This window comes from Rousettus aegyptiacus, unplaced genomic scaffold, assembly GCF_014176215.1.
Source record: "Rousettus aegyptiacus isolate mRouAeg1 unplaced genomic scaffold, mRouAeg1.p scaffold_m13_p_8, whole genome shotgun sequence".
Lineage (NCBI taxonomy): Eukaryota > Metazoa > Chordata > Mammalia > Chiroptera > Pteropodidae > Rousettus > Rousettus aegyptiacus.
Window position 1 is genome coordinate 67378930 of NW_023416311.1, and position 14559 is coordinate 67393488.

General features: G+C 32.0%; 1 protein-coding gene across 1 annotated transcript in view; it reads left to right on the forward strand.

Moving 5' to 3' along the window:
• AP3B1 (adaptor related protein complex 3 subunit beta 1) overlaps window positions 1-14559 on the forward strand; it is a 206305-nt gene that overhangs the window by 109870 nt on the left and 81876 nt on the right. The window contains exons 16-18 of the mRNA XM_016118856.2: window positions 7234-7420; window positions 8383-8513; window positions 13370-13478. Coding sequence (XP_015974342.2) covers window positions 7234-7420; window positions 8383-8513; window positions 13370-13478 — 427 coding nt within the window. The remainder of the gene's footprint in view (window positions 1-7233; window positions 7421-8382; window positions 8514-13369; window positions 13479-14559) is intronic.

Below are 14559 nucleotides of genomic sequence, written 5' to 3' on the forward strand. Positions count from 1 at the left end.
GAATTGTTGAAAAAATGGAGCGAGAGGCACAATATTTAAAAAATTCATTGGTGACAGATTAAAAAGAAAAAACCAAGTAAAAACAAAACAGTCTTACACATGTTAAATGATTAAGAATGATAAATGATAAATACTGTAATGAGAATACCTCTTTACCTTGCAAAAGACCTGATGTTTGCTTGTGGGAATGGGTGTTGAAAAGGTTGTATTTGCGTTAAGCGGTGGAAGGAAGGTTAATCTGAAATTGCATGGAGAGTTATACCTCCAAATAAATGTGGCTGAATATGGCCCATGTTTGAGGTGAGGGTATTTCATTATTCCTACACAGCCCTGTTCACCTGGGTGCAGTACTCTGCCTTCACCTGGTTTTTCTTGTGGACCACATCATGCAAGCAAACACAAAATTCACATTATGCCAAAATTGTTTTCTAATATGTCAACTGTATTGGAACAAATGCACATTTTCCAAACAATCAGAACAGAACTCACTATACCTACCTCACTCACATACTTGTTATAGATTAAATGAGACTGTCCATGTAAAGTGCTAGGATTCCCTGGTACACAATAGTGCTTAGGTCATGCTAGTTACTCTACTGTTTTTGTAACCTTAGTTTACACTGTTAACCAACTGTTAGATTTTTATTAGAGGAGGTAAGGAAACTAGTCCAGTTCCTGAGAATCTCTATTCTCAGTAGGAAAAACATTCTGTTTAGGTTTATTCTACCGGGAAAAAGAGTGTTCAAATTCCTCTTTTGATAGTTTATGAAGAAAAATGTTTGAGATATAAATATCAAAAGTAGAAAACAATTGGAATACTCTCGTAAGGAGAGTAATTTCATTGTTTTATAGGGGAAAAGTTAAAAGACTTTGAAACTAGTTAAATTTGCTACAACTCCTAAGCACTTAAGACATAGTATAAAGATTTAGCATGGCTTCCTTGAAATAGTCTACTGAGGTCTTAGAAACAAAGGTAGGATATTTGATTAAACTGACTAATAACAGTTAAAAATAAATAAATAAAGGCTTCATTTGTTTTTAAACTACCTTTAATAGTATGTCATCTTTTAAATGTAGTGAAAGTAACATGAGTGAATGTTTTACATAAAGTAGCTCGCGTTTTTATTTTTAATTATGAAATAATGTGAACCCGTTGAAAAGTACAAAATAGCATACACACACAGTCTACCACTAAGATTGTTGACATTTTTGCCATATTTATTTATTTATTATTTATTTATTTTTTGCAACAGATAGAGGTAAAACCTCGCATTCTCATGTGTACCTTTGTTTCTTCTCCATTGGTAGTCACTGTCATATTTGGTGGTGTGTTTCAATCATACATGTTTTATATTTTTATTATCTGAGTACCCATATATAATATATGTTATTGTGGGTTTTGAAATTTTGCATAAGTAGACAGTATTATACTTCATGTATACTTATAAATTTTACTTTTTCACTTAATACCATGTTTTAAAAATATTGATGTGTATATAAAGCTTATTTGTTTTAATTACCTGTGTCATTTTCTTTGAGATGGTTAAATTTCTACTTTCCAGCTATTAGAAAAGAAAATGCTCCATTGAGTATCCTTAATACTTGTATTTTCTTGTATCACTTTCCAGACTTTTTGATTCTTAGTGAGAAATTTTATAAATCACACTGATGTTTTGGGGATCCTCCCTGAAGTTAAAAGCAAATTCTCTTTTGCCCTGTGGATTGGGTCTTGGGAGGAATTTATCCCGTCCCCAGCCCCTTGAACATGACTTAGCAAAAGGGACTCAGGCTCTGTGCAGTGACAGCTCAACCCTTTCTTGCATATATTTTCTTGGCACTAAAAAGCTCGGGTAAATATAATATATAAAGGAAGAATTTACAGAAAACTTATCAAGTTGACAAAAATTTGGCTACTATTAATTTTACTAAATTACATCCAAATCACAAAGAATTCCACTAACTCATGAAATGATGAAATTGATTGCTAATTAGTCTTGCTTAGATTTGCCTCTGATATATATTAAGATTATCCTATGTAGCTTTTCTTCATTCACCAAACACATTTGCCAATATCCTTCTTTTTAAAAAATAACTTTACGGAACCAGTATTAATCTTTGCTATGCTAAATGCTAAATTCTGTGTACTTTTTTATATTCCTTAAACAAGTAGTATATCTAAGCGGATTTTAGGACTTTAAGAGATCTTTTTTACTGTTTTGTGCTGACATTAAATATTTGAGAAAAGCTATTGTTCGAGCAAATATTTACCAATTTATTACTTATTAGAGTATGTAGGTAAAAATATGTTGCCTGCATTTCGAGAAGTTTCTTTAAATAATTAATTACTTGATTTTTATATAATTAATTAATTTGTATAGCATTCCCCAAAATTCATTTTTTCTATGTCATGTTAACTTAAGGTCAATCTGAAGAAAATGTAATTGGTATAAATAGTCTCTGGATACCATTAGCTGTTAGTTGGTATCAGTAATAATTTCTTAAATCTAAGCAGGAAAATTAATCTGAAACCAAAATTTACTAAATAGCTCTATTTAAGATATTGAATATTTTTGTTATTGAGGGTACATTGCATTTTCTTGTCTTGTATAATTTTATGAATAAAACCTGTTTAAAAATACTATGTAATATCTGATCTGGTTTTGGGTTGAGCCTTTGGTCATATTAAAAATACCATGATTGTTTACTCGATCATTGTCTACTTTCTCCATAGCTGTTTCCCAGAACAGATCTAATTTATGTCAGTTATCTCATTGTCCCATCCAGTTCAGGATTTGTACCAAAATGTTCATTTTTAATAAAGTAGTATCATTAATAATCACTTTAAAATAAGAGTGCAAGTTGTAGACCTCCACGTAACTGCTACTGTGGTTTTGTTTAGTGGCACGAAGGACACAAATGCAGTGAACAGAAATTTTATTTTAGTATGTAAAGCATTTGAATTAGAAAGACTTTGTCTTTTTCCGACCTTTATTTGCTGCAGCATAACTGACTCCTCCCTGGTAGAGCAGCATGCAGGACATGTGCTGACAAAGCAAAGTGTGCGCTGACAAGGAAGTGGGGAGAAGCTGAGTCCACTTGTCCGGTGGTAGCGAGATGAGTGTTTCAGTGTTTTAGCATTTGGCAGCTTGATGTACCAGCAAGGTGTGCCATAGCCTATGTGAAGCATGGAGCTCTCTGCTGTTATTGGATGGAGTCAAATGAAAACATGGGAAATGAGAGGTTGGGTTTGGTGAAATATGTCCAGGAGCTAGAGACAGAACAGTCCTGCTGTAGAGCAGCAAAGAAAGTGGTCAGAGTGCTCTTGCTGTTGTTTTGTTATTTATGGTGTAGTGTAAATCTAAAAACCTATTTATCTTATTATTTGGCAGTTCTTTTTTGTTGCTGTTATAAGCCCAGCAATGATGAATTCTCAAAAATGAAAGTGTATGTTTAATAAAGAATGAAGTACTGAATTTCTCTCCCAGTACTTAACATGTACAAAATGTTTATCAACATTTATCATCCACTGTGAGAGTTGTAATGATATCACTGACCACACCACAACCAGAAGACACGACAAATCTGCTAAAAAAGTATCAACATCTATTTTAAAAGTTAGGAGTTATTTTTAAAAGATTGTGTTTCAAATGACATATATAGGTATAGATGTTTACATCTGTTTCTATAAATCATGATCTCATTTATATTGAATAACTTAAAAAATTAATTTGGTCATTTTTATTGCAAAGTTTTCTTTTGCACGTATGAAAAATGAAGCAATAATGGTTATGTATTGGCTCCATTAGCAGAAAAAGGACTTCAACAACACAGGTTTTTAAATAGAAAATCAATTAATCCCAATAGAAGTTCGACTTTTTTTCACTCAAAGCTTTTGTGCATTTGTTTAGTCAGTGCTATAACTGGAATTAAAATAAAGCTTTTGGAAGTTTATTCTGTCAAAAATGCCATAAATGCTATTATAAGTTTAAAAGCCCAACATAGAAGATCAAATTACTCATTTTTGCTGAAAGGATGTTGTCATGGTAGAATCAGTGTTCTTACTAAGAAAACTATGGGGAGAAATATTTCGGGAATTGGTTATAGTGCATGCAGACTAATTCTACTTGTTCTACCAACTGAAGTAAAACTGTAATGGTCAAATTTACTGATATTCCATATGAATAGTTTAACTAGTGAACTATAGAATTCTTCTGATGAAGCTAATGTTGAAGAAACATACTTCATCATGACAGTATGCACTCTGGTATACAACTTTCTGCTGCATGTTACCAGTGGAACTAAAATGTGATTTTGTGAAAAACTGCTTTGTAAATTGACCTAAGTGTCCTAATTGGCTTTTTTTTTTTTTTTTTTTTTTGGTGAGGTTGGGGGATGGGCAAGGCGTAGTGGATGGCAGTAAAGAAACTTTGTACTATAATGTTATATTTTAATTCAAAATCATTTAGAAATCTTTTTATCATTATTATTAGTTTCAGTTATTCAGTACATTGGTTAGACATTTATGTAGTTTATAAAGCGATCCCCCTCATTGGTCTTTCGCTCCCCTGGCTCTCCACCTAACCGTTACATTAATGCTGACTGCATTCCCTATTCCGTGCTCCCCATCCCCATGACCGTCTATCAGTCTTTAAAGCGTTCACCAAATAGAGTGCCTAAACCTTCAGTTTTTGAAAATTTTAGCAAATAGCAATTCTTGGAAACAAATCTTGCAAACAGGAAGACATTGAAACTATCTCTATAAGCAAGGAAAGAACTAAACAAATTAACTGTTAAGAGCTCAAGATTTATTGTAGAAGTTCTGTCTTTTGCAGTAGCTCAATTACCATGAGGACTTTTTTGATGGAGCTTCTGTTTTTTAATTGGATGTTTATATTTTGTATTAGAATGAAATGACATTGAGAAGACAATTGATTTTGCAGTATCTAAATTTGGTAATTTATTTTAAAAGTATGACTAAGGAATTATTTATAAGTTTTATTTCATAAAAATAATTATCAAAAATGTTTCATTGAATAAAGGGGTAAAGTTAAATATCTAGGCTTGAAATACTTACAAATGTTAACACAAAATAAAGCATTGAGAATATCCTTTATTCAACAGATTTTCTTTACATATCAAATTGTCCAATACTGTAAAAAGAGTGTTTTCTCCATTAAAGATATTATGATTTATAGGAAGAGTATGTTGAAAATGTCAATAATGTCATAATTATTGATCATAAAATTCAATTGTGAAGAAGATTGTAGGTAACCTTATTTTTGTTTAATAATTTTCAAAATAATAAGATAATTTAAAAATATGTTCTTTCAGAGAAATAACCAATGACTTGATATTAGAGATAGATACGGCTGAGAAAATGATTAAAGGATATGAATGTGGATGATAATCTGCTTATGTTTTCAGTGCATCATTGTACATGGATATGGTTTTATCTTTTAGAAAGAATTTTATTTATGAAAATACATTTTTATAAAACCGTTTTATAAGCCCACCAATATAGTAAATCAAGTTTTTAGGCCAATAAGCATTTTTTACAACTATGTAATTACTTAAAATTTCCTAGCTCACTCTCAGTAATTGTGTGTTAATCTATCGAAATAGTTTAAGTTCCTAAAAATTAATTCCAGGAATCTGAAATATAAACAAATGTATCATTGCACTGGCTCAAAAAGAATCATTGTAGTGAACAGACTTATTTTCTTTCTCTGATTTATTTTAATTGTACATTCTAAATCTCAACACTCAAATGGACTTTAGAGTTAACCTAGCTGTAAATTCTCACTCTGTATTTGAGAAAACTAATGATTAGACACTTACCCATTAGTTTTCTCTGGTTATCCCAGGAAGGTAATTACAGTTTAGTATATTTTATATCCTTTTGAGCTGTATTCCTCATTTGGTGAGCATTTTGCTAATTGTCTTTAAAAATAGATCATAGAATTATTCTCATCAGCAGTTGAACCAGCAAGGTCTAATAATTAGTGAACAGCAATTGGTGTTGAAATTCATAATAGCTTTTAATATTTTCATTTATATTTTTTTATAGTTCTACTTTATTAAAACTAGGTTAATGCTTTTAAATACGTTGTTACTAAAAGAAGGTTTTTTTAATTCAAATCAGTTGTCTCGACCAATTATTATTGTAAAGGAGTTTACCACACTATTCTTGTACTTTGAGTTATTGTTCTAGAATTGTCTTTAGCTCTGCCTAACTTGATTAATTTTATATTTTTATCTGTTTTTAATATCTGTAAAATGTTCTAATGTAGATGTTATTTTTTCCATGTTTATGAATCCTATTTAATTTATAGTTGGGATTGGGTGTAACCTTCTAAATTAAAACTATGCTTTTCAACAAAATAATGAGTTTAAAATACAAAGCTATTCTGTTAACATTTCAATTGCGGTGTAATATTAAAATTATCTCAATATATGTTAATGTAGTACCTTCAAAAATTGACTTAGGAAATCTTATTACAGTGTAAAAGCTACTATATTAAGTTGTTCCCTTACCTAAATAAATAAATGACCAGTATTACTAGCGGCTATAAGCAGCATGAAGAAAAAAATAGAAGGAGTCTTTTATCCTAGTTTTTAGAGGGCATCAGCAGCTTGCTTTTATGAAAAAGTAACAGCTAAATGCACTGCAAATAATTTGCAGTAATCCAGTTCAGTGATTCATGTGTCTGCTTTAATGGGTCATAATTCAGGGTAAAGTAACTGAGTGCAGTCAGAGTGCAGACACTACTTATGCCAGGGACAGTATCTCTTCATAAAACACACCTCAGGAGAAGCAGTTTGCCAGCCCCCTAATACTCTCTGATGTTTTGATGTCCTGCATATTTTTCCGATTAAGTTTTGAGTGCCATGTTTTTAGTTGTATTTCCACATTCATTATTCTCACGTAGACCCTTCAGCGGGTTTGCCATATATGATTATTTTTTTAATGATGCCTTTCTTTCCACTTCAGCAGTTTAATAATCTAGCACATGGCTGCTTCTCAGTACTCAGCATTCACCTCCCCAATACCGAAGAGGACATGTGCTTTGGCTTCAAAATTCCATTTGCAGTGTTAGAAATGCATATTCCCTATGGAACAACATTTGTTTGACATAACCATTCATTTTTATTACCTCTTTAAATATGTTTATCCAGAGTTATCAATAATCATAAATAACTGTATTCTCATCTTGTTCTTTTTTTTTCCAACAGACAAAATTGCTTACCCAGTACATATTAAATCTCGGCAAGTATGATCAAAACTACGACATCAGAGACCGTACAAGATTTATTAGGCAGCTTATTGTTCCGAATGAAAAGAGTGGAGCTTTAAGTAAATATGCCAAAAAAATATTCCTAGCACAAAAACCTGCACCACTGCTTGAGTCTCCTTATAAAGGTATTCTTATTAGAATATACCCGTACAATATATGTTATCTAAAAAATGATGACAGTATGTCCTGTTTCTAATGTGTTTAAGATTTATCTCTCAGGAAATAAAAATGATTAGCATATATAAATATATATGAACAATGTGCTTTCTAGTCATTCATCTGTTCTGCAGAGCAAGCTTTATATTAGGTAAAGTTTATATTTCTATAGACCTTACCTAAATAAATAATCTCAGTGTTCTGATTTGATTTTTATTCTTACTAAACAGTTCAGCTGAACAATAGACAAAAGCTATGTTCTTGTAGACATCAACTGCATTTCTATTTTAAATAATAGCTTTATTTAATAAGGAATATAATTCACTTTAATAGTGAGTTGTTATTGTTTTATGTATACTAACAAACTTTTGTAGGAATAATTATTCCATAAAAATATTCCTTTATATTTAAATTTGTTTTTCAAAGCTGGACATTGACTCTTTTTCCTCACCTTTTAAAAAGGAGTAATTTATCAGTTTCACAAGTAGCCATTACAAGTTGGAATCAGATGATTATATACCTTGGTTTTCGTATTGTTTCTTATTTAATTGTTGTAAAGTGATGAAAAGTAGTTCAGTTTTATAGAAAACTATTAAAATTCTGGATGTGTTTGTGCCAAGACGTGTATATGGATTGTTTAACTGTGCTGTCAGTCTTAATATTCACAGCAAAGTAATTTTTAGAGAAACTGCATTTCAGAGCACCACCTCTAAACACACTGACCGATTAGTTTTTTTTATTGACCATTATGGGGGAGATTATTGTAATCTATGGACTGAAATCAGTTTTTTGACCTGTGAAGAGTTTCCTAGTTTATATTTATTCCTTGACATTTTAGGTAATATTCCAATTACCTCAAGCTCTGATTACAATTGTTCTATGTTATATATAGCTCATATTGTTTATTTTATATTTTCCTCTATTTTAATAGATAGAGATCATTTCCAGCTTGGCACTTTATCTCATACTCTCAACAATAAAGCCACTGGGTACCTGGAATTATCTAATTGGCCAGAGGTGGCGCCCGACCCATCAGTGCGAAATGTAGAAGTAATAGAGTTGGTAAGTTGACCTTCCTGAGATTAATTTCGTCAAGCAGTGGGAAGTTCTAAAATAACTATTACTTTATATAAAAGCTTTTTTGCAGGGGAGGGGGTTTGAAAATTGGAAATTGTTCTGGCATTTCTAATTGTAATGTGTTAGATATTTTCTACCTTGCTGTTATGGGAACTAAATATTGTATTCCTACGTCATTGTACATGTTCTATTCCTTTTCTTCAAGGATATAGAGAATTAAATTCTCTACATCAGCACTGCCCACATTTGTGGTATTGCATTTGTAGCTGTGGTAGATTCAATTTCTAAGGTATTTAATTTCGTTGGATTGAGCTTTTTCTATTTTAGAGATTCATAAGCTTCCTGTCAATATTTTTCTAAATAATTTTTGCTGTTCTCTTTCAAAGAAATCATACAAAGTGTTCTGGATTTTCTGATGAACCTGTTTTAAGTGATGCCTAAACGTAAATAGGAAGCATTGCGTACCAAAAATGTTCTTAAACAAGGTCACGCTTAAAATGAATCTATTGCTTTCACATTAAAAAAAAAAAAAAAAAAAAAAAAAGCTTCTTTATAAATACTCTTGTCCTAGATCTTCTTAAAATGCTGGCTACTAAAATAAAAGAATTAATATTCTTCCCTAATATTATCTCTTTTTTATATAAACAAGAAAAATAAAGAAAGGATCTTCTGATTGGCTTTAGAGATTGATTATATGAAATATATTTAGTACTTTTAAAAGTAGAATGAATAAAAAAGAACAATTAGGTATTATATTCTGGATCCTTTTCTGGTAGAAAAGTTATATTAAACAAGGATTCAGATAACCAGAGTTCTTTCCCACTAACTCCTGTGGGAAAGCCAGTTAACCTTCTTGCCTATTAACTTATTATATACAATGGAAGAAAATCTTTATTACTTTAAATAGATGAATTTCTATAACTGTCATAGCCATGTAATTTGATCCTTTTGAGAAATACTTTTAACTGTTCAGACTTACTATGGTTTCAGAGCACAGCCAGAAGCAATAATAACTGATAATGGCTCCATTTAGCAAACGCTGACAGTGTACTTTGATAGCGTTTTACAAACATTATCTTGTTTAAACCTCATAATGATTATAAGTGATGTTATAGTTGTTCCCATTTGCAGATGAGGAAATTGAGGTTCAGAGAGCCTAAGTAAATTATCCAAGTTCATGTAGATAGTAAGTGAAGGAACTGGAATTCCAACCCAGATCAGTTTGAGTCTACTCTCCATGTTCTTACTGCATTTTATTGTTATGTAGCGTGACAAGAGGAGGCTAAATTTGTTTGCAAATCTGTATTATCCTTCGTACTTAGCACCATCATTTTCATGTTGTGACAAATTATCTCTACTCAGAGATGATTTTTAAAAATGTAAAAGTTATTAAAACTAATTGCATGTCTATTCCTTCCTTGTAAGTAAGTTTGCTGATTTTTGCTCAAGTCTGCATATTAAGTACTCTTCAAAAAGATAGACTTATATGTGCTTGAATACAAAAGAATATTTTTTATTATGATTCTTTCCACGGATCTTCTCTCTCTCCTAATTTCTTATTGTTCCTGCGCATTGTTTTTATGAGTTCATCCTTTTTCATTATTGGGTGCGTAATGTTTTGGCCCAAATAAAACCATCCTTTTATTCTCCTCCCATTTCTACCCTTGCTACCTCATTACACACACACACACACACACACACACACACACACACACACACTTAAATTAAAATAGTTTATCTTCTCAGAAATTGATAGCAATGCTATGCAATTTCATTCGGTTTCAGTGGTACCTTTCTATTGGCTGATAGGTTGGTTGGTTGACTGGCTTCCATTTTCATGGGCTCTTCTAAGCTTTAACTACCTTATATGAACGGTACTTAAATAACTTATTTTCTTGTGTTCATTTCACCTGCCGAGTTCAACAGAGACAAATTGATTTCTTTTTCACTTTGCTAACTACGTTCAAGAACCTCATAATTGGTGACTTATTTATAGAGAATAATTATAATTGATGCAACACAATTAAAACTGTCACTGACTGTTGATGCTGTTCAACAGTCAGTTTTGTCTTGGGACATGTTGGCTTAAAATTATACTGTAAAAGACAATATAAAAATAATGTACATAATTTTATTATTAAATACAACTGTAATAATGTAGAAAGTCTTTCTTGCCTCTCACTCTGTCTCATCCCTCCTCCAAAGCTACATCAATGTTCATGCACATAATATAGTGTTATCCTAGTTTTACTATAAGTGACTTACAGTGTCTCATCTCGTGACTCTAAAATATAACTTAGTAAGAAAAAAATGACCTAGGTTTAATGATCTGATGTTTTAATCAAAACATCAGGGAACCTTGGCAGAGTGGCACTAGAAGTCACTTTGAATTACATTCTACCATTTCCAGGATATCAAATATAATGTCTATTTATACAATACCAGTAAGTTTTAAAGATCCATTAGAACTTTAGTTCTAGAAAATCCTTTTCCTCCCAGTTACTGAAAGACTTTCTTTTGCATATCAAGGATATTTTGCTTTATAAACACATCCATTATCAATACGTTATCTCTCATAGGAACTTTAGTGCCTTGTTGTTCTTTCCTCTTTTTCCCTGTTACTTCTTTTTCTTAGAATGATACAATTATCATAGTCATAAAAGATCAAAACAAATTAAAATATTTTTATTGTCTAAAACTCTATGGGTAGTTGATGGCCATGTCAAGATAATTTGCCCCTTGGACCATAGAAGTCCAGTTTCTCTTATTAGTTGATTTAGTCTTACCCTGAAAGCCATAGTCTAATTCAGTAATTTTTTTCCCCATAAATTGATCTGACATACTTTTGTCCAGTTTTTAGAAAAATGTTTGTTTTGACTTAAGAAAATAGGAACTTTAGTGTTTACTGAATATAGGAGAACTTTGTTTATAGAGTACTATCTTTATTCACATTTAGAGGACAGAGCATTTTAAATATTTATATATATATTATATATATATATAAAGCAGTATTGCTGATCTTATGTATCTTCAAATATATTTGAGTAATTTTTAGTCATTTTTCTATTGTTCGTATAGTAATTTTCTAGGTTACTGAAACTTATCTTTTTAAGTAACATACCTTAAGCCCTTAAGCCCTTTATTTCAGTGGTTTTCAACCCTAACTGCACATTATAATTAGATGGGGATCTTTAAACAAAACAAACCTATGTCAGACCTGCACCAGACCAATTAAGTCAGAATCTTAGGAGGTAAATCCCAGGTATTAGCTTTTTTAGCATTAGTATCTTTATTGTTTATGTTAGTTTAAAAAATATATATATATATATTCTCAGGTGATTCTAATGTATATCCACCGTTTAGAACCATTCTTGAGTAAGAACCTCTGTGATGCTGTTAATTCCTTTACAACAAAATGTATACTCTAGAAGACTGGCACGTAATAGAAACTCACTTAAAAGTGTGATAAATAAATGAGTCTTAACCACTTTGACCTTTTAAAAAAGTAACATTTCCCTGCCTTTTAAAAAAGAGTATTCAAAACACGATTTAGTTTTTTCTTGATGAATCAAGGTCACAATTATGAAAATAATTTATTATACTTTAATACACTGTATTAAATTCTGAGGGGCTATTCAAACAACTAAGAAATTATTGTCAGATATGTGTATACAAAATATTCAGAAATCCCTGTTCTCCTGAAGCTGACATACTATCAGAAATTGACAATAAAAATAAATATATAAATTGTATGTTAGAAAATAATAAGTACTATGACCAAAATAAAAAAAATAAAAAGGTTAGAGCAAAGTAAGATTGGAAGTGCCAGGTATAGGAGGTTGGAATTTTACACAGAGTGATCCTCCCTGAGGTGACTTTTGTGCATAGGTTTTGAAGGAAGTGAGGAAATTATCTGGGCGTGAGTGTTGAAGTGGGAACAGCCAGGGGAAAGACCCTAAAGTGGAAGCATTCCGGGGGTGTTTGAAGGAATGGTAAGGAGTAGCTGGAGCAGAGCGGTCAGGAGGGAGAGCAGCAGGAGGTCAGAGAGGCAAGGGAAGAGGGGCATGGTCACGCAGGGCCAGGCAGACTGTTGTAAGGACTTCGGCTTTTTTTCTGAAATGGGGAGCTGTTGCAGGGTTTCAAGCGAAACAGAGGCTGGATTGGGCTTAGGTTTTAAAAGAATCTTTCTAGCTGTTGTGTTGAGCAAACTTGGAGCGCAGGGTGAGGGAGGTATGGGTGAGCATAGAAGTAAGATAACCAGTTAGGAGACTGTTGTAGTAATCCAGGAGAGAGAAATGGCTCTGCCCAAGGTGGTTAAGGAACAAGGTGGCTGAAGACTTTTTTGATGAATTAGATGCTTAGGGTATGAGGGAGAGAAGTCAAGTTTTACCCCCGGGGTTTCATCTGTTGGGAAGGTTAGGGCTGTTTGTTGCCTACATTAAATATTTTCATGGTTTTTTTTTTTTCTTACCTGAATATCAAGCTGTGAACTTGAATTTCTTATTGCTATTTCTGTGTCTACCTCTAATTGCCCTCACCTCTTCTAGACTATTGCTTTAGTTTAAAACTTATTAGACCAACAAATATGTGTTTAAAATTGTATGTAAAATAAGGTTAAAATACAACGGGCTCTGACAGTTTATTTTCCTCTTTTCAGGAGTAAAGCAGAATCAGCCTTATTGCCAGGACTTTTTTTATAACGGTTGCCTTTTCTTTTAAGGCCTCAGACTTACTTTTGTCACTGTGTATTCTGAATGCTTGTTTGCCAGAAGACTGAGTCTCTTAATGAGAATTCATTTATATTTACATTTTTACATTTTTTTTAAAAAAAAAAAAAACAGGCAAAAGAATGGACTCCCACCGGAAAAGCAAAGAAAGAGAATCCTGCTAAGAAATTTTATTCTGAATCTGAGGATGAAGAGGACTCTTCTGATAGCAGCAGCGACAGTGGTAGGTGTTATAATTTATTTAAAGACCTCGTTCACTGTAGCTTACATGCTATATGTCTCCAACAAAACAATAAGACCTAGTATATAATATTCAATAGTATAAAGTTTATACTGTTATAATAATTCTTTTCCCATATATATCACTGTTTATTTCAAAGTAATTTCCAGTCCCTTCTTATTTGACATTCTCTCTTGGACATATAGCTAATAAATGATAGAGATGGAACAGAAACTCATGCTTTTCTAAATTCTAACCCAGCCTGCCTGTTATATTCATCAGTGTATTGAAAAATTCGATTTTACATTTGTTAAGCCTTTAGTCAGGCCTTTAAAAGTAACTTTCTTTGTAAAAATAAAAAGCTTGTTTTAAACATTGAGCAGTCTGTTCCTCATCCATTTTATACTCCTCTATTTCTACATGAACCCGTATAGAGATAAAGCTAAAATTAATAAGTCCCTTGTGTATTGTAAAGAAACGGAGAGCTGAAGTGATTGAAGGCAACCGTATACAACAAGGTGCTAAATTGGAAGGATTTCGAAGTCCTGAGTTTTAGCTATGTAAATTGATTAAGATGCTTACCTTTATATCTGATAAATGAAGAGGTCGAGTTAGGTGCTTTTTCATTCCCTTCAATACTAGAATTCTGTGAGTGATTTGCATAATGAATAATATATTGAAGTTACTAACACTCATTAACTTAACCTAATAGATATATCTGACTCAAGATCAAATGACCCCTTTTTCTTCTAAAACCTTTATTCTTTAGGCAACCAGGACCCCTCGCTATTACTTGGTCATCCATTACCTTACTCTTAGGTAATTCATTCATGTCTTCCTCTGATTCCCCTATCAAAATCTTTGTTTGCAGTATCTACTAAATTAATCTGTGGTACATTACCTTCTGAAGTAATAAGCTGAAAAATGGAGAAAATACTTCAATCCAGAGTTAATGCTAAAAAATATGGCATTTCAGGAAAGATGTAGGCCATTAGGAAACACCTGTTTGTTTAAGTTAAGAGTGCGCCATATAGATATTTGTCTTCATACCATTTATTCACAAGGTTATGCCTGTTCAAAGGCT